We start from the raw sequence: 20,387 nt of genomic DNA, 5'->3' as shown, positions 1-20,387 counted from the left end.
TTCTCACACAGGGGCTGCCCTGGGTCTGTCTCCATTTTCCTGACAGGAGTATCTGCCTGTGTGCAGCGTGGCTGGGCTGTGCGTGCACGGCGCAGGAGCAGCTCCTGTGCAATTAATCGCAGAAGGAGCGGGCTGGAGGGTGCGTGCTGTGCCATTCAGCTCAGCACATGCTGCAGAAGCATTCATTCTGTAGCTCTGACTGTGCCACAAGGCACTCCTGCCAAAGGGGAAAAGGCAAAGTAAATCATCATACATTGAATAAAGTCCCTCTGATTCCCCCCAGCATGGAGGAAAGCCAGGCAGGAGCATGGAGGTGTGCCAAACACTGGGCATGGCTGCTGCGTGCTGGCACGATGGGTCAAAGTCAGGGATGGGAGGGGTGGAGGAGCAGGACCTTTGCACTGACGTGAGGCTATCACAAGAGAGAGGCCGAGGCTGGCAGCAGCAGCCAAGCTGCACAGAGGCTTTACAGTAACACTCTCAGGTGCAGGAGGCGTTCCTGCTCCTTTGCCCCCAGTGCTGAAATGGAGTGCCATGTTGGCCCACATTAAGGCTTGCCATGGGTAGTCAGGGTAGGGGAGGGGCTTAGATGTGCTTAGAAGCTGTCCAGGGTCGTATTCCTTCTTTGAAGGCAGAGGTGAAAGGACAAGAGAGAGGATAGGGACAGGGGAATGGGAAAGAAACCAAATAGTTTCATTTTAATATATCCAAGCCTTAAAAAAAACGATCACTGCCCAGTGCCCTGGGACAAGGCATAGTCTTTCTTCTTTGTGAGTTGGAGATGGGAAAAGCATTACCCTGGGCCAGAAGGCAGCATGGAGCTAGGCTGTCAGGTCCAGACCCTTTCTCTGTACCCTTGTGCTGGTTTTTGTTAGGCTGCTCACCAGTTGCTAGGGGTTTTTTTTGTTTTGCTTCAATCATTTTCACTGATGAGAGCATCTGCTGCCATCTGTGCCTCCCCCTCCTCCCCCCGGCAGGGCTCTGCACCGCCGTGGTCTGCCTGCAGAGCCAGGCGCTCTTCAGTGTCCAACCTGCACACGGGTGAGGGGATGGAGAGGAGGGAAGAGGCACCTCCATCACTGTCCAGCTCTCCCCCAGTGTTTGCCAACCACAGCTGGGCACTCCTGCTCTTGCACCTATCACAGGACACTCACAGTGCCAAGGTCCCAGAACCTGGTGGGTCTAAGCAAGGCTGCAGTTCTGCCTTTGAGAAGCCGTCAACCTATGAGACAGTGTTGGGGAGAAAACAGGGATGAAAGGGCTTTGGTAAGGTCACTCAGGACATCAGCACATGGCTGGGAAGGGAGGTGAGAGTTGCTACTTGCTGGCAGCGTGATCTGCCTCCTGGCCCGTGGAGCACCTGGGAAGCAGGGCTGTGATGCTACAGCATAGTTTGGCTTTGCTGAAGGATTACACACCCCAAAGCAGAATAGAGGTTGCCATTTGCATCTCTCTCTGACAGTTAATTTGGGTATCCAGGCTGAGGGCTGCTCCAGGCCTGACTCACCATGCTCTGCCTGCACGCCTGGCAGCTCATCCCAGGCCGGGGAGCTGGCGGATGTTGACACTGGGCCAGGAGGTCCTCACCTGAACGAGCTCCATCTCATGTTTATTACTGTCAGCCCACAGATAAAGGAGAACTGTGGAGTCGTGTTTACCAGCCAAACCCAAACCAGGTCACCAGGCTGTCTGCAAACTGGCTTGGTGGCACTTGTGCGAAGGAGGCATCCCCGAGCCCTGCGTGGCGCTGGGGGCAGAGGCTCGGCTGGGCACTGCGACTTGCGTAAGCACGGCCAGGTTTGCTCACGCACTGCCTGGCTCCCAGCCGCCTTTCCCTGCCAGCGTGGAGGGTAAATGTGCACCGGTGCCCGGGACGCACACGTCCCGGCTGGCACATCCTTGCGGAGGGATGGGGACCCGCTCCTGGCTGGTTCGAGGAGCCACCCTCACTTCACAGCTGCTTCCTGCACAAGCCAGCCTTGCGCTGGCTGGGGCAGTTCTTGGGGGGTCCGGGAGCAGCGTGGCCGGACCTGTGCTCCTTGCCAGGGCCAGGCGCCCGGCTGCGGCTGCGGCCCGGCGGGGCGGCGGCGCTGGCGCTGCGCTCCGGCTGCGGCGGTGCGAGGGAGCCCTCTGCCTGCCTGCCGCGGCCCGGCAGCCCCGGACACCCCGCTCCCTGCCGCCGGCACCTCCTCCCGGCTGCTGGCGCTGCCCTCGGGGTCCCCCCGCAGCCATCCCATCGCGGGGTGAACGAGCCCCGTCCCGAAGCTTCTCCTCTGCGGAGCCTCACCAGCCCGGTGGGCTTTGCCCAGGCTGACCCCGAACGCCCTTCAGCTGCCAGGGACACAAAACCAGCACAGGTGTTTTAGGCACTATTGCACGGTGTCGCCTAACAGGGAACAATCGCTCCACCCGAGCTAAACAAAAACCAAAATGCAATCCTCATCATCAAGCTGTCAGGCTCAGTTTCCCGAAGGAATACAATTAAATCTTTAAATGGCAACGTGACCGCCAGCTCTTCCCCATCTCAAAAGATGCTTCTCAAGCTGCGTTCGGCTGTTCCTCCCTTCCACCCCCTCCTCACAGTTTTCCTTCCCGCCGCGGAGTGCAACAGAGGCTGCGGCTTCGCAGCCAAAAAAAAGTGCGATTTGGAGAGCGCGGCGCGACGCTGTGAGTGGCAGAAGTGAAAAGGCAGAGAAGCAACTCCTGAAAGCCTGCCTTCTGCCGCGGCGGGTGTCAGCCTTGGCAAAACCCGAACTTCCAGAATTTTCTTGCAAAATTTAAAAAAAAAAAAAAAAAGGCAATTAGAGGACCTGTCGGATTTGGCTGCTGCTTTTCTTTCCCTTGTTCCCTCAAAATCAAAAAAGTTATTTCTTTCGCTTAACAGCACAGTTGGTGCAATCTGGGATGTACTTGCCTGACAGTATATGGGGATGTAGTTTTGCTACCTCAGTTTGGGGTTCCCTGACACTGACAAGATGAGAAATGAATGCTGAGTACCTTGATGTTGCTTCACTTGGAAGACTCATGCATGAATAATTTTTTTTTTTCTCCCCAAAAAGATTGGAAATCTACGGGTCCCCTTTATTTTCCCCATTTTGGAGGTGCTTTCCTTCTGCTGTGGGTTTGGAGGGACTCCATTAAAGGGGAGACACTGCGAGGGAGGAAGGGAGAGCTCAGGAGTTTTCTGCCCCACAGCCCAGAGCTGCAGGTGGAGCTGAGGCGAGGGCTGTAGTGGAGCTGAGTGTGATGCTGAGCATCCTTCTTGCTACCCTGTTCTTGTCCATGGTGGGTCTGTGTGGACCTCCAACCTGCTGCAGCAATTTCACCCCCTACAACAAGGGTAACAAACAATAAATATGATGGCTACTAATAATAACCCTCCCTCTCCATCCCCAATGGGCTATAGATGCAAAAAATGCTGCTGAGTCAGTTCAATATTCCCCCTGGTTCATTAAACCAGCATCCATTTTCCTGCAGATAAGACGGTCTGTCAGGGGAAGGGATGATGATAACTCATTTGTCACACTTGTTAAATGTAGAAAAGGCTGGCTTTGGGTCACTTCCAGTTTTGTGTCAGCTCTGCCTTTATCTGAACAGGCCCGTGCCTGCATGCCAAGCAGGATGGCTCTCTCCTGTGTAGCACAGGAGATGGGGACAGTGGCATTGTCCCTGCAAGATTTCCTAGAGTTAGGGGTGGTCTCTGAGTGTAAAAGCATTTGCAATGTGGCTGACATGAGTCCCAGCTCATAGAAAGGAATGCCCTCATTATTGCAAGGATGCCGCTGGTCCCACAGGGTTCTAAACCTGCAGCTTGGAAGCCCTGGCACTACACACAGGGTGACCCTGTCTGAGTTATCCCCTGAGCCCACCCAGCTGCTCTTGTGTTTGAACTAAAAAGCTTGAGAGGTGTGATGGGGAAGGATACCAAGCCAAGGCCTCAGACACAGCAAAAATGAGCTTGGTGCGGGTACAGGGGGAGGGAAAAGAGGATACAACTTCATCTCTGTGCCTCTCCTAACCTCGGAGGATCCTGGGATGACTGGTCTGGGGCTTGCTGAAGGTAGCACTGTCCCAGTGGATATAATTTGCCAGTTCAGGGTGGCTGCAATGTGAATCATTTTGTCTGTACCTTCTTTGGGGGCACTGCCATTGTGACAGGCCACCTCCTTCCTCAGCCTGGGACAAGGACTGGCCACAGCCCCCACATATGTGAGGATGGAAATGCCAACAGCCATGACCCCTCAGGTCTTGCTTCAGGGAAGGGAGCAAGAAGCAACCAAGAGAGGCTGGGAAGAGTATTGACCTCTGAATGAGTGGTCATAGAGCTGTTCATGGCTGAGATACTTTCAGGGCATCATACACCGCACTGCCAACTGAAACTTCGCTGCAAAACAGCCCCCTGATCTGCTCTGGTGTGGAAATGCTCTCCAGTGAGTGGGGAACAGGCACTTTTTATAGCTCCCATGATAAATGAAGCCTGGGACAGGATGAAGGTGTGGAGACCTGAGCAGGAATGAGGTGACATCTCATGATGTTTTTAGGGAAGCATCTTCATGATCTGTCCCCACATCTCACTATGGCACTTCCCTCACTAAGCACAGCCCAGAGACAGCCTGCTGATTAAACCATGCACTCAGCAGATGATGAAGTGTCCCATGACAGCCTGTCTGCATTCCCTATCTCTTGCTTCACCTCTGCTTTCAGGCTGGGTGCAAAGGTAAATCCTGATGCCTTCTCCCAGCTCCATGGCTGGTCTGCAGTGATTGGTGCCCCTTGGCATGAGGTCACCTTACAGCTGGAGAAAGATGAGGCAGCTGTGGCACATGAGATGAGATGGAGGGTCAGAGGGGCTGATAGGCTGTATTTTAGTCCTGCTCTTGTCATTCATTTATGGGTGTTTTCAAGGCAGGGTGTGCTGGTTTGCAGCATGACAGGCAGCTGCAGGCAGCTGTTGGGCAGGGCTCTGAGCTCCTGCCTGTTTCAGTGGCAAACGCACGTCATCTCCAAACTCTGGCTCTTCACAGTGACCCTGGGAAGTGCTGCAGTAGCAGCAGGTTCAGACTGCAGCCATTTATTTCCCTCTTCAGCACTGGTCCTAGCAGGGGAGGGGGCCCTGCCCGCTTGGCTGCCTTTGCCTGCTTGCCATAGATCTTCCACCCAGGAGTCACCGAGGTCTCTGCTCTTCAGTCTGGCTCTGCGCTCTCCCTCACGGCCCCGACCTGCAGCAGCATCCCTCACTCCTGCTATAAATCTCTCCCGAGCAGCTGCTGGTGACATTAGCATTTTCTCTTGCCAGCCCACAGAGACCAGGAGACCAGCCCTGCTAAGGAAGGAATTAACCCAGCAGCATCACATGTCAGAGGTATCTTTTTATTGACTGTTTACAGAAATACAGTAGCACTCCAATTAGGTGGTTTAGGCGAGTTCTCCAGAAGGTGCCTTCCTTCTCAGCACTGCTGGGAGATCCTAAGGAGAAACCTGCCCTTTAACACTTTGGGGTTTCTCTGGAGGCTTTGGGGCTCCCCAGCATAAACTTCCTAACACCTTCAGCTCTCCAGGGGTTGGGAGTTGTTTGAACCAGTGGATGAAATTCAAGAGAAAAGAAAAGGAAAATAAATCCCCACAAGCTGGGGGTGGTGGGGCGGTCTGAACACACCTGATATGTCGTAAGCCAGCCCTGCCACGATCCCCATCCATCACTGTATGTGTCTCCAGCTCCACGGGACCCCACTGCTTCCTAGAGCTCAGCTGTCTGCCACTAAGTGTGTGCAGCTCTGGGCTTTACATGCTCTTTTCACACAGCTTGTTGGTCATAAAACAAATATTTCTTGGTCTATTTGTCTTCCTGTACGTGTGTAAGAGCGAGACCCTTTCCTTCAGCTGTTCACATACCATTTCAGGGCAAGAAAGGTATGCTCAGCTGGGCTGATAAACTAATTTAACATTTATTTATGTATTTAATTGACTTTTTTTTTTTGGCAATCAAGGTGTAGTGGTTGGCTTGCTTTGGGTGTCCTTGCTACAAGAAACTGCAGACACTTCTGGCATAGAGGCATTTTGGCGGCAGCAGCTGCTGTTGGCCTCACTCAGTAGTCAGTGAGAGGGTATCGCAGGAAGATGAAGATAAGGATGATACAGAAGGTGGCAAGGGCTGAGCTGGTGATGTTAAAAAGCCGGGCTGTCTTGGCATCTTCAACTGCTCCATTTAAGTCATTGAGGAGTTTCTTATCCCGGACCTGAGACAAAAAGATAATTAAATAAAGTAATTGCAACATGCATGAAAGACATAACTTGTTTCAAGCAACAGCCACAAAACCCAGTGCACCTGTACGTGGTTACCTGTACAGGTGCATTGTGAGGGCTGGGCTGGGCCTCGGTGTTTGAGCACTTGGGGTGCCATAAAACACCCTGAGGTGAGGTTTGCACCCCGTCTCTGCTATGGGTTGAGCTTGTGAAGCCAAGCACTGTAATACTTGTGGGCTGGAAATTCTTGGAAGCACAGAAGAAAGAGTGACCCGTTGCTGTTACCAACCAGGCAAACTAAAGCCCCATGGTCCCTGGAGTGGGGCAGTGTCATTTGGAGCCTGAAGGCGCACAAAGGAACTGAGATGCCATTGTACACCCCAGGCACACAGGCACCAAAGCACACTTCCCACCGTGTCACAGCACCCTGGCCCTGCAGCGCCAGGCTGGGCCCACCCACCCCTCAGGGGAGAAGGCTGGCTGCAGTTTTGGTGTGCATCCCTGTGCCTCCGTCTGCACTGAGGGGCCGAGCGGGTGAAACCTGGCACGGCATCCTGCTGCAGCTCCAGGGCTCTGCACGAGCCTCCAGCATATTAAGTAGTCCTGGGTTAATGAGTTCCCTTCCTTTTGCAGGTCTTATGCGGATTGTGTAGCATCCCTGCCACAGGCAGTTTTCCATTCTGACAGCACAGTCTGCTCCCTTCATTATCCCGCAGGCTTTATGGGACTTTATGGGCTTTCCTTGGGACAGCGCCGCAGTGGGAGATGATTGTGCATGTCCATGTCACTGGCCTGTCCCCACCTCTTGCAGGCTGCCAGGCAGTGCACGGCACCGCCAGCAGCAGTGCCACTAGCGGGCATTACTGATGTACTGGTGACAGCATTTCCAGGCAGCAGAGGGCACTGCAAGGCAGCAGATGACACTGCCAGGCAGCAATGGCATTACCAGGCAGTGGATGGCACTGCCAGGCAGCAGATGACACTGCCAGGCAGCAATGGCATTACCAGGCAGCATGTGGCATTACCAGGTGCAAGAAGGCATAGCCAGGCAGCACATGGCACTATAAGGAAACGATGGCATTGCACGGCAGCAGATGGCACAGCCAGGCAATGATGCTACGAGCAGGCAGAGATGGCACTACGAGGCAGTGGATGGCACAGCCAGGCAGGGACAGCGCAGCCAGGCAGGCTGTGATGGCACAGCCAGGCAGCTGATGGCACTGTCCACCAGCAGCAGCTCTGCAGATGCATCCCAGCAGAGGAGGGGTCAGACTCCACTGCTTCCTAGCAGGGATATCTCCCTGTCCCCAGGCGGCCCCTTCAGCCAGCACTCGGCAGACTCAGGCAGCTGGAGCCACAAGGATGAACAAAAGGACCTGGACAAAAGGACACTTGACCCCTCATCCATCTCGTGTCCAAGCGGGGTGCCCAGGGTGTGGCAGAGCCTGCCCCACTGCCCTCTCTTGGGTGGGGGCTGTGGGGAGTGGGGCTGTGAGCCCTTGGCCTGCCCTGCTGCCAGCAGTGAGAGCCCCGCTGGGCACTGCTGGACACCAAATGTGGGTGGCAAGCTGCAAAAACCAGCACCAGAGTCAGACCGAGGAATATTAAAAGGCTTTTATCGATTGGGAGCTTTCTGAAGACACTGCAACAGATTCAGACCACATCTTACAGACTTTTCTCTCTTCCTCCTGCAGTGCTTACCCACAGGGCTGTCCTGAAAGCCTTCTGCTGGACATGGGGAAGGGCTGCTGCACCCTTTGTTCTCACTGAGTTGTGCTGGTTCACAAATGAACCAAAATGCAGTTCCAAAACTGCATTTCAGACCCTCCAGCAACATTCCTCCTCTCCATCACACCACCGAGGACCTCTCTGCACAAGCAAACCCTGATCTTCTGAATTGTGGGTAGGGAAGCTGCTGTTGGCATGAAACCCACAGGATCTGGTGCTGGCAGGCACATAGGCAAGAATGAGCCCATTTTCATACTTGTATTAAATCAAACTGTGTCATGTCCTCGGCCTCTGATGTGCCCTGCTTGTTGGAGCCTGGAGCTGGAGCTGAGGCCATTGCCCTGCTGTGGAGTGCTCAGCTCAGCATCCTTCTGGGATCGGGAAGAGGGGACAGTCACAAACTGCATGTGTCTTTGGGGCACACTTGGCTGGAGCTCTCAGCAGAGGAGATGATCTCTGGGAAAGCATCAAGCCAGCAGCTTGGGAGCCCACATGCCTTTCTGTGTCAGCTGAATGTCCGGGATGACTCACATTTGAAATTATTCAGTAACTTTAACATCCTCCCAAAAACCCCTGGGCTCAGCAGCACCAGACATTTGGCACCTCCTCACGCCCTGGTGAGAAGCCCCAGAGGTGCTGGATTCAGGCCAGAAATCCCGCTTGCTGCTCCCAGCAGACTCTTTGAAGCTCTCACACACTTTCCTTTTCCCAGCGGTGGGGCTGCCTCAGGCAAAACCGCCATGGAGCAAATGCCTTTTGCCCCCTCCTGCACTGTAACCCGGTGCTCTGTGCCGCAGGCGAGCTGGCGTTTGCTGTCAGTGTTTGCCAGGCACACGGAGCTCTCTCCAGCAGACCGGCACGCCGAGCTCTGCAACCCTCCTGCAGCCAAGCCGCTTCACCTTCGTGAGACCAGTTCTTCTTGGCCCCAGGAGCTGTCTCCTACTCCTCAACTCCTGTTCCTCCTCTCCCTGGGGTGCCCCACAACCCTAATTTCCCTGCTCAGCCTTCTCCAGTGCTCCCGGCAGCCTCTCCCAGCAGCATCTCCCACCTGGCACCAGCTCACACTCGTGGCTGGTGCTTTAGCCCTTTCCCACGACACACTTCAGCAGCACCTCTCCTTGACTTTCCCATGGCTCTCCCTTTGGCCCTGCTCCTGTCATAATGCTGATGCTGTGGCGAGGCATGCCTGGGGCTGCCCCAGTGACACCATTTCCCCACAGTTCCTTTTTTTTTATCCCTTCCACCTCTTCTCTTTCTGTTGTTTGAGTCCAAATGATGGCCGCCTTTGACTCCTACCAAAGGGCACCCAGCTGCCTCCTCTCCCAGTACCTCCAGCTGGTTCCACCCACACACTCCTGCTAACCCCTGTGGCTTCAGTGTCACCCTCATGAAAATCATCCCTGATTGCCCATAATCATTTACACTGAAATGGAGCCTCTAAGCACCAGACAAGTGCAAGGGCCCCCATGGCACAAAAGTGCAACGAAAAGGAGTTTCTCCTTACACACCACTCACAGCTCCAGCCTCCCACATCTCTCCAGGGCAGCCTCGTCTCCTCCTGCATAGCTTGCACCCCCAGATGCTTCCAGATGTCTCCCTTTAATGTCCTGCTGTGGCAACTGAGCCAGGCTCTGGAGGAGCTCTCCTGGAGAGCAGATAAGTGTTTCAGCTCCTTCCCTGCTTTGTCCTTAAGGAGATGCTGGTGTCTTTCGTATAGCCCAGCTTCAGCTTTTCCTATTTTCATGCTCCTGTGGCCACCATCATCATAAAGTGCTGGCAGCTGGTGCACGAGCTTCTGGGAGCCCTGGAAGCTGATTCTTTCCATAGCCAGAGAGATGAAGCATGGTGAGGGACAGGTCATCAAGGTCACACGGCTGAACCCCCACCTCAGACCAAGGTGTGGTGTTTTCTTAGCCACAGGCTCTTCTCATCATCCCTTTGACCCTTCTCACCTTGCCTAAAACTAGATGGGGACTTTTGGCCCTGCTTTGCACTGAGATGACTGGAGTGTGAGGATAATTACATCTGCTGACTGGGATTTCCCTGGGCACCTCCAAGCACTATGTGGTGGCATCTTTGGAAATCCCCCCTTGGACAAGGCAGAGCTCACCTCTGACCTAGGCTGGCAACTTACACAATTTCCTTCTTCTTCCATGCCTATCCTTACATGAAACACAGCCAGCTTTTGTGCTCTAACAAGCAAACCTTTCTCCTCTCCTTTCCCACCAACAAAAGGAGGTGTGGCCTTTCCATCCATCCATCCATCCATCCATCCATCCATCCATCCATCCATCCATCCATCCATCCATCCCTACTTGCCTGTCACCTCCCTGCTGCTCACCTTGTCTTCCAATACCTCCATCTCACTCTGTCCTCCCACACCTCCAGCGTGTCAGTGCCCAAGGTTTCTTTCTCTCCTCCCTCTCATCACCATCCTCTGCCCTTTGTTTCCTTGGGGTTTTATGCTCTGCTTCCTTTCCAAGTGCTCCCCTTGGCTCCTACCACCCCATTCCCTCCCCCAGCAGTCACCTCCCCTCTCTCTGCCCTGAGGTTCAGCCCCTCTTGTTTTTGGGAGCAGCAAACTTGCTGCTCTAGTAAAAAGTGCTGCCTCAGCTTGCAGAAGGAGACAAATGGTTTGTTGATAACGAGTCTAATGAGGCTGTTTTTAAGGCAGCCTGGAAGTCCACAGCTGGCTGTCAGTAAACCCATTTCTATGCAGAGCTCCATGTCCCTGCACAGAAGGAGCTCTGGAGGCGATCCTTGGATTTATTTGCTCTGTGAATTGCTCAAGAGCTCTCCAGCCCACGTGCCTCCACCACACCGGCACTGGCATCACGGGACTGTCACCCCTGCCGTTCACCCACGTCCACAAACCATTGCTCCTTCTGAAAAGCAGGATGAGAGCCTGCCTGAGAGGCTGGGTGCGGCAGTTCTCAGGGTTAATAAATAGCTGTGGATTTGTGCTGGTCTGCTTCCACTCGAAACAAGGAAGATCAACAAGTGGCAAGAGAGGAGGGCAAACAATCGTGCCCACAGCTGTGTGCTAAGGGCTGGGCAGAGAGTGGGCAAGAGAGCTTGGCATACTTCCATGACCTCAAGGGGCAAGAAAACTCTGCAAGCAATGCTGTGGGCTGCTGGTGAGGCTTAAAAAAGCCAGCAAGGTTCCTTGGCATCTTCATCTGTACAGAGCCACAGCGAGGCATCCACACTGCAGCTCATCTCAGATCCCAGCTCCTCTGATCTACTGCCTCATGGCACAATGGGTACAGAGCACTTGGCTCACCCCAACAGTCTCCAGAGACTGAACAACTGAAGTGAGATCTCCTGCCACCAGGCACTGATGCATCATTCATTACCACTTGGAGCTGGGAAAGGGGAAGGGAGGGAGCTGCTGAATATCAGACCACAACATTTGCTTCTGATCAAAATCAAGTGAATCCAAAGCGTTGCTGTTGGAGTGATACTTTTATCTGTGCTGGGCTGGGGTAAGGGTTACTTTAGGGTTTTTCTAACTTCCTGGTCCTACTGTTGATCTCTCCTCCCCCAGCATCCAGCACACATGATTAGATGCAAGCGCCTTGCTTGCACTCTGGGAGGCTGACCTTGAGAAGCCTGACATGCTAGAAATGACCCCTGGAGGGATCCACGAGTTGTGTGACCCCGTTGTGGCCCAGCAAGCTGTGTGTGCTGAGGATCTGGCCTGCTATGGGGGTAAATAAAGATAAGGCATGCTGCCACACTCCTGTTCAGAGTGCTTGGCTGTGATGCCTGTCACATATAGAACCTGCCTTTTATGTCACAGTTTCTGCTCTCACCTGACTTCATCTATTTCTTTCCTCACAAATTCTTTGGTGCTGGGGTGGGGGTTTTGGACAGTTTTTAGACATAGCATTTCCCTGCAGAAAGAAATCTAGAGGGCTGTAGCTGGTATGCAAAAGGCCAGGCAGACATGCCCGTTTTCCCAGATGTGGCTGAAACCAATAAAATGGGGCACGAGGAAGGAGACAGCTTCACAGTGATATTCAAGTGTACCAAGGAAATATCTGTCTCCCAGTGTGGGCATTATGCTGCTGAAACCAGAGGAAATGCTAGAGTGTGCTAAGATATACACTGAAACCTCTCATGGACTTGGGTCACGAAGGAGATACTGCTTTATTAACAGCATGAATCTGTCAGAAGCAGGTGACCTTTCTGACAGGGAATTGAAAATGCTATTTCTGATAATGAAAACGATAATTCCTGAAGTTGCTAGATGTTTCAATTATTTAAAGGAAGTGTAAAAGCTGTAACCCAGGAGCCACTTAATATCAGTGCACTGATGGCTCTTGAGGAAACCTGTGTTCCACTGGCTGAGGGCTCTGCTGCCAGGGGTCCCAGAAGAAGCTCAGGGAGAGGAAGGTGCAGCTTCATTCTTCCTGCTGGCCCTTACTCAGTCCCTTCAGAGCACAGACAGCCTAGAAAGGCCAGACTTAAGTGCCTACTGCTCAAATCTCCTTACATTTAATTACAGAGGAACAAGAGAAGTCTGTTTAAAGGGGGATATCTGTCCCCAGTGCATTTCTTTCTCCTGTTTTCTCTGAACTTCTGGGAAAAACATTATTGATGGTAAAAGAGAAGAAAACACGTTCCTGGAGAAAAAACCATAACACCCAGCCTGGCTAAGGCGTTGTGAAGATCCCTGCAGTAGCTGTGGGTAAGGAACACAGCTGCCTTTCTGAACATCCCAGTCTTCCCCAGGACAGACCTGCTACTGTCCCCAGCATCTGCATTGCCTCTCACCACCCACCCCAACAGCAGCTCATCCGAGCACTGCTTCAGCCACTTGCTAGCTCTGTCCTCTGCCTCTGAGGGACATTTTGTTTCTATTTTCCCCCTGCCACAGAGTCACAGCCACTGGGGAGCTCCAAAACCAGAGCAGAGTTATTTCTACCCGCTCAGCGCTACCTCTGTTTGGGTACCGCGGTTACATCCCATCAGCCACCGCCTTCTCAGCCCGAAAGCCAAGGCTGGTTTTTGACAGCCATCTTCCTTTCTCCTTTCTCTGATTTGGAGCAAATCTGCCCATTTGCCTTCCCTCACCACTGCCTCTTGTTTTCCTGCTTGAGTTTGTGTCCTCTAAGTCTTTGCAGACAGATGCCGAGCCCACACCTCTGTCCCGGTGCAAGGCCCCAGGTTATTTCTGGGCTTTGCCTTTCCTTCCACCCCATGTCAAGGATAGTGAAGGGTCCAGCCTCTAAAAACTCTGTGGGTGGCAGACACTACTCTACCTTGTCAGCAGGAGATGGGTCAGCCCTGTTCTCAGGCTGTCCTGCCCTCGCTGCTGCAGCAGCAAGGAGCCACATGTACCCAGATACCCATGGTAGCCTCTTCCACGGGAGAGGTGTCAATTGCTAAAGGCAAATACAGACAAGGAAAGGCTTAGAAAAACAAGGAGGAAGCCAGTTTTTTCTTCCCTTGCTGGATTAAGGTGTGGGGGATGTTAATGGATTTGCTCCCCCCACTCACACTAGCCCGCTGCTGACTGGATTTGCCCTTTGCTTGTGGTGATGCTTCGCCCCAGGATGATTTAAGTTATTAAGTGCCTCACCCAGGCAGCAGCAGAGCCTCCTGCACGGGCAATGGATGAGACCTCACCTCCCATCTTGAGGAAAGAGAAACTGAGGCAGGCACCACCAGGCCGTGCTCGGCGAGCCCAAGACAGGGGGCCACAGACTTGTCCCTGAGCCTTTCTGATGGGGACCCTGACAGTGCTGGGAGCAGCCTCCTTGCAGTGCTGGGTGCTCACAGTCCAGCTCACAGGAGCTCTATGGGGTTAATTGATCTGCTTCTGTGACGAAGCCTGTCTGCACCCTGGCCTTCCTCTAAATGCTGCCTGCCAAAACAAATCAGCCAGCTCCTCTCCGGGCCACCCAGCCGCCCCGGGCTCTCTGCACATCCATTCAGTTAGTTTTGCATCTGGCAGGCAGGGAAGGGGAGGGCAGCCCGGGCCCCTCTTTCCTGGCAGCTGCCAAGGTGCTGCCTGTTTGCCAGGCACCATCCCTGCCGGGCTGCTCTCCCCTGCAGCCATCAGGAATAATAACCTGGTCCCATTCCCATCATGGGCTGTGCTCCACACCATCACTCTCTCCAACAACACAGATCTCTATCCCCCCAGCCCGACACTGTGGGAAGCCCCCTACACTCTCTTCCACCTTCTCACCATTCCCATGATGCTGGCAGGTCTCCAGGCCTTCTTTTGAGATTTATAGGGCTTGGGGTGGGGGAAGCTGGCCACGAGCTCTGGTGTTTTAATTACGGAGAGGGCAAGAAAGAAACAGGCAGGATTGCCCTGCACTTGGTAAGCTTCTTACCCCCTGCAACTTGGCAGCTGATGGCTGATCCTGGCTGGCTGCTTCTTAATGTTCCTGCCTGGCCATCCAGTGCTGCTGGGTCCTATCCTGATGATTTCTAACAGCCAGGATCCCAAATAAGAGACCCAGTGCCGGCGTGCCTGCAGGTGCAGCATGAGCCAAAGCAGCCCTGTGTTGCCTGCCTGTCACCCTGCTGCCGCGGTACAGAGGAGCCTCTGAGGGTACTTGGAGCAAGTGAAAGCACCTCTTCCCCACCTGAAGTAACATCCCAGGCTCCTCAGCTCTTCCCATCCCCATCCCCATTGTCTGCAGCCTCTCATTTGGGTGGCAAGGTGGGGTTTCACATCAGGCACAGCCCCAAACGCTTCCCCCCTGCCTGGCCATCCCCTTCCCCGAGCCCCGCGCTCAGTACTCACTTTCAGTGAATAGGCCAAGGCGATGAAGCCAAGGCAGCAGAAGTTGAGGTATACAAAGTTGAAGATGGACCAGAGATAGTAGTCGTTCACCTCGGTGGTGTCGGGGTAGATCTCGATGACAGTGGTGGGGTTGGTCATCGTCTTCTTCTCCACCGAGTGCTTGCACGGGACCGCTGGCCGCAGGCTGTCCCCTTTGCAGCTCTTGCTCTCCATGAGATAAACGGCAGAAGAAGGAGACAGGACGGGCGAAGCTTGCCGGAGAGCTGGGGGCTTGGCGATGCAGGCGAAGCAGCCCTGCGGGGGGCCCTGCGGGGGTCTGGGGGTCCAGGCCACCCCCTCAAAGGGGCATGGTGGGCCCAGGGGGGGGTCCTGTGTCCTCTCCGTGGTGGCTGCCGCGGCGTCACCGCGCTCTGCCCTGGCAAAGCGAAAAGCCCCCCCGTCAAAAATGGGGGTGAGGGGATGGAAAGGCCGGGGGCAGGGGGAAAAGAGAAAGGGGGGAAGGAGCAGAGAAGGGGAGGCGTGGGGGGGAAGGCAGGAGAGACAGAGAGGGACCGGGAGACCGAGGAGAGAGCGGGGAGAGGAGTGAGGGAGTGGGCAGAGGAGAGAGGGAGGAGAGTAGGGCAGGCAGGAGAGGGAGGAGGGAGCACCGCTACACCCGGGGAGCACGCTGCCGCCGCCGCCGCCGCCTCAGCGCGGAGCTGCCGCCGGCCCCGGCCCCGCGGCGGGGGCAGAGGCGCGGGCAGGGCGGGCGGCCTCCCTCCCCCGCTGCCACGGCCTGCCCGCTGGCCTGCGTGACCCGCCTCCCAGCCACCGCCGGGGAAAGCATCTGCTTCTTAAAAAAGGAGACGAATAAAAGCAGAAAGAAACACTTGGGAGGCGCCGGGGGGCTGCGAGGGAGTTGGCGGCCGGCCGCGCTGCAGCCCCCCGCAGCCCTCCCCGCCAGCCTGTCTGTCGGTCTGTCCGGGCCTTCTCCTTTCTGTCCCATGCCGGGATGGGAGCCGGTGGCTCGGTTGCGGGCGGAGCGGGTCTCCCGGTGCGGCAGAGCATCCCGCCCCTCCGCCCTGCCTCCCTCCCTCCCTCCTTCCTTAGGGGGGTGGGCATTTTTTGGGGGGGATTTTTTTTCTTTTCCCCTGAGTCCTAGTCTTTACGGTGATTCCATTTCCCGGTTCCTTCCACCTGCCAGCAGGTTTCCTATACCCCCCTCCCTCCACCTTTTTTTTTTAAGGCTATCGTGGCTGAGGAGGTCCAGGAGGAGGAGGGGATGAAGACAGAGGATGGGGAAAGGGACATTAGAAGAAGTTCCCCTGCACCCTAGCTTTGCAAATAGGAGAGACTAGTCCACCTCTGGCTGCCCGTCCGTCCGTGCATCGGTCTCCTCCGAAGGCATCGGGAGGAGCGAGGGATACTCACAAGGAGGGATGCGGGGAGTCGCTGCATATCCGGCTCAGCACTGCCTCCGGCTCGGCTTCCTCGGCGCTGGAGTTGAAGGAGGAGGGGAGGGCGGGGAGGGGGGCACCCATGGACTAGGGATGGGCAGGCAGGGAGTCAGGGGATGGGAAGGTCAGCCTGCAGCCCCCTGTCTCCCCCCGAACATGCTTCAGGCAGGAGAGCTCCTCTGTGTCTCAGTCCTTCTCCTCGTGTCCCCCCCACTGGGACGTCACCTCCTGCTTGGAGCATCCTGGTAGCGCCCCGCTGGAGAAGGGCATCTCCTGGGCCCCGGCCCAGCGGCTTCCCCGAGCAGCAGAAGGGGATGCTCGGCCCTGCTCTCCCCAGTGTCACCCACAGACACATTTGCAGCGGGGACTCGCTGCAGCCCTGTTTGCGAGTTCACCGCTATGGACCTGGGTGAAAAACCGAAATAAGCGTGGCGGGAGTGCGTGGGGACGACCGGAATTAACAAGGGGAGGTGGTGGTGATGCAATGCTGTGGGGAAAAACGGGCTCTGGTCGCCAGGGGATGAATGGAAGGGGGATAAATCCTGTGTGTGAGGTAACAGATCCTGCTGGCATGGAGCAAATCCCAGCGCAGGCAGGGGCGGGAGCACTCCGGCAGCGGGATGCACGGATGCTTTAGGGGAGGGGGGTGGGGGTGTCACAAGGGCTGGTCAAGCCCGGGTGGGTTTGGCTGTGCCCAGGCTTAGCACAGGGTCAGGGATGTGCTTGCTGCCTCCCATTGCTAGCACTCTGGAAGCTGCACGGAATCCCAGCTCTAGGGTGCTGCGGTAGAGTCCCCCCAGGGACATGATGATGGAGAGCAGCTGGTGCCGTGCAGGGACAGCTTGCAGGTCATTCAGGAGGATGCACAGGGAGGGTGAGGACACAAGGACAGCCGTGTCACCCCGCAGTGACATAGCCTGGTGCAGGTGGCCTTGTTGCAGCAAGCAGTTCAGCTGCGGCGCTGGGGAAGGGGAGCAGAGAAATCCCCAGAACACTGGAAATGGGGTGGATAGAACAAAAGTTCATGTGAGCAGAAACTGCGAGGGAAGGGAAATCCTCTGGAAAAGCCTTAAGCCTACCCACAAAGTGCTGAGCTAAGAAATAAGGATGGTAATTTGCTCAGCTCTTCACAGGCAGGTTTGGCTCCAGTATAGGGGCACTCACCCTGTGCTCATCCCTGTGGTTCATCCCTGATGTGGGGGAACTTCTTGCACATCTACAGGTCTCTGAGACTGGAGGAGGTCCAGTTTCCATGAGACCAACTTAATCCTGCTGCAGCCTGCATTGGTTAAAAAAGGACAAATTGCCCTCTGGTTCAGGATTTATCGCTGCTGGAGTGGTGTTGTGTCCTGCCAAAGTAAAGAAGGTTTTATTAGTGCTACAGCTGCCTGTGATGAGATCCAGATCTCTCTCCAAGAAGCTGCTAAGAGACAGAGGCAGTGCTAGGGTGAGAGTGATGCTCCTGTGGGATTAAGAGGTTTGCAGGAGAGGCAGAGCCATGGCCAGCTGTCGTCAGCTTTTCTAAGGGGTTTGGACAAACTCAGCTGTGCAGAGCATCCTCCCTGCAGGCTCAGGAGGAACAATGAAACCCCGTGGATGCAGACTGGAGCTACTGATGAGCCTGCTGTTCGTTTGTCTGGGGAAAGTTGTGTGGGTAAGGCTGCTCCTCTTCTTGATGTCAGGCAGGGATGGAGGGTGAGCAGAGAAAAAGGTCAGAGGAGGTTTGGAGCAGGCAAGAGGAGGCAGCAGGGTGGTGTAGGGGAATGTGAGATCAACAGACAGTCACATTCCCTGGTATGAATAGGACTGAAAGGCCAGGGAGGTTGAACGGCTGCTTTTCCTCTTCTCCAGGTACCAGGTCATCCCTACAGTTTGCAGAGCATTTTTTGGTCTTTGGGTGAGTGATTCATCATCTTCCTCAGTGTTAAGTGTGAGTGGTGAGAAGTTTATTACATGGACCACAGTGGCATATATGCAGCATCACTGGTTCAACAACCATTCATGTGACCCCAGGGAACTGACATAAAAAATTGAAGGAATAAAACCCCTCAATATTCTACATTATTTTAACCCTCCTCCAACTTCCTGGGCATCTTCAAAGGTCATGCATACCCTCAACCATATGGTCTAGGACTACTTTCCTTTCAAATAAAAGGTGGGGTGGGTATGAATAATCGCCTGCATTACTGTGGCATCAAGGCTGGCTTCCCCTTGTGCTAAGCACAGGACAAACAGAACAGAAGAATGCTTGCTGCCCCAAAGCAATTCTTCCCTAATCACGTTAGAGACGTGGGCTGTAGCATAATCAAGTGCTGTAAGACCTGTGAGAAAACCTTCCCTTCAAATCCTACTCAGGCTCTTCAGAAACCATTAGCAGAACCCGACCCTGCTTTTTTTATTTTTTTTTATTTTTTATTTTATTTCTGAATGACAAAGTCCACAGCCTCCTGAATGCTCCTTTCCTATTACCCCAATAAAATTGCTCAGTGGATTGCTATGTTCCATAAGCAGTAAGGCAGCCTGAGACTGGGAGGGGTAAATCCAAGCTTCCCACTCTCCCTTGATCTCTGTCTCCTGTTCTCTGAGCTTTCATTCTGCACTCCGCTTCCCTTCCCTCCCAAAGAAACCTAAAAATAAATAAATCCAAGAAAGAGCGGAAAAAGGAAAAGCCATCAGCCCCCAAAACGATGTGCTTAGTCATTCATGGTGAGTAAAAATAGTTTCCCAAATGAACAAATTGCTGAGCTAACCAGATGAGCAAGTCATCTCCATAAATGAGGGGTCTCATCTTCCCTCTCCTTGGGCAGGAGAAGGAAGCCATTGTGTTAATGGGCTTTGGTAAAGCCCTAAGCAGAATTGGAGAAGGGTCTGGTCCATGAAGACAGCCCTGGGGTCATTGCCAAGCCCCCTACTACTTAAGGGGGCATGTAATGAAAAATTTGATTTTTTTTTTTTGTACCAATGGAGACATTTAATGAAGAGCTAAATTGTCATGTGCATGGAGTTCTGTAGAGATGGCACAGTAAACAGTGGGGCTGAAGTAAATCTGAGGACTTTCTGGGCAAGATAGTGTGGGGCAGCATTCAAACCGCTCCTAGGACAGGGTGTGTGCTTTGCTCCCTGCTGGAAAAGCATGGATGGGCAGTTCTGGCTCTTGGCTTCTCCTGTTCTTGGCCAAGATCAAGGCTGTGATTGCTCCCACTGGGATGTAATGTTCAGTACACAAGGCACAACTGAAGACTTAGGCAGAATCCCCCCAGCAGAAACAGGGCCCTCATATTCCTGACAATAAATATTTGGCAGCAGGTGACTTGTTCTCCCCTTGGGCTATTGAGGAACAGTGGGCTGCATGATTGGTTTTCAGGATCTAGCCAGCCCTTTTGGGTTAAATCCATCTCTTTAACATAGGGGAACAGCTGATTGGGGAATTTAGGCATCCTGGGGGAACCGAGGCTCAGGACATGCCAGCAGGGAAATCAGCTAAGCTGTGTGCTTAGATCTGCACTCAGAAGATGGGATGGGACTTGGCTGCATCCATCTTGCTTATGCAGATGATGGTTTTTTCAAAGTAGGGATTAGCTCTTATCTTCCACCTGGCACATGGGGCCTTCATTCCGCTTCAGAGTCTCCAGCTCCCATGCGGCAGTGTTAGGACAAAAAATTACACAGCTAGGCAAGAGGGATGGACTGTTCCTACATTTTTGAAAAAACCCTACACCATGTTCATCACTGGGCTACAGGACTTCCCCAGACTGCACACCTTAGCTGATTTTAGGCCAAACTTAGAAACTGAAGTTCCACTTTGGAACCACAGGACCACTCCAAATCCTAAGCAGGAACTTGTTCTAATCCTAAACAGGAGCTTGTTCTAATGGGTCCAGATGATCAGGGGACAGCTTGAGTTCCCTGTTAATGGATTACCTTTGGCAATACTCAGCTGGGGAGGTGTGGCCCTAGGAGAAGGCTGTAGGCTAGCAGGGATGCTGGGAGTGCCCGCTGCCTCAGTGGGGCTGGGTCAGGCAGGTGTCACCTTGCAGAGGCTGAGTTATGTTTTAATCCATTGAAAAAGACAAATCCAACAGGGTCCTAGCATGTTTCCTTATCAGGGAGAAGGAGAGGAGTCCTTCTGAAACACATAGGAGTCCACACAAGAGGGTAACCAGATGTCCAGGGACAACAGGTCAGGGAGATACACTCTCTGCATATCCACAAAG

General features: G+C 54.0%; 1 protein-coding gene across 2 annotated transcripts; it reads right to left on the bottom strand.

The window, feature by feature from the left end:
* Positions 1–5,349: 5,349 nt before the first annotated feature.
* On the bottom strand, positions 5,350–20,308 carry IFITM10 (interferon induced transmembrane protein 10). Of its 2 annotated transcripts, XM_039728246.1 has the most exons (4): positions 17,338–20,308; positions 16,148–17,167; positions 14,738–15,152; positions 5,350–6,236 (listed from the first exon to the last, which is right to left on the bottom strand). In XM_039728246.1, the coding sequence occupies exons 2-4, from the start codon at positions 16,255–16,257 to the stop codon at positions 6,087–6,089; spliced, it is 675 nt and encodes a 224-aa protein (XP_039584180.1). In that variant the 5' UTR covers positions 16,258–17,167; positions 17,338–20,308; the 3' UTR covers positions 5,350–6,086. The 2 variants fall into 2 exon arrangements, with proteins under 2 accessions (XP_039584180.1, XP_039584181.1); XM_039728247.1 differs by lacking the exon at positions 16,148–17,167.
* Between the last annotated feature and the right edge of the window lie 79 nt (positions 20,309–20,387).

This window comes from Passer montanus, unplaced genomic scaffold (genome assembly GCF_014805655.1).
Source record: "Passer montanus isolate IOZ18808 unplaced genomic scaffold, ASM1480565v1 scaffold65, whole genome shotgun sequence".
In the NCBI taxonomy this organism is placed as follows: Eukaryota; Metazoa; Chordata; class Aves; order Passeriformes; family Passeridae; genus Passer; species Passer montanus.
The sequence above is the reverse complement of the archived record's forward strand: the minus strand, read 5'-3'. Positions and strand labels throughout refer to the sequence as shown.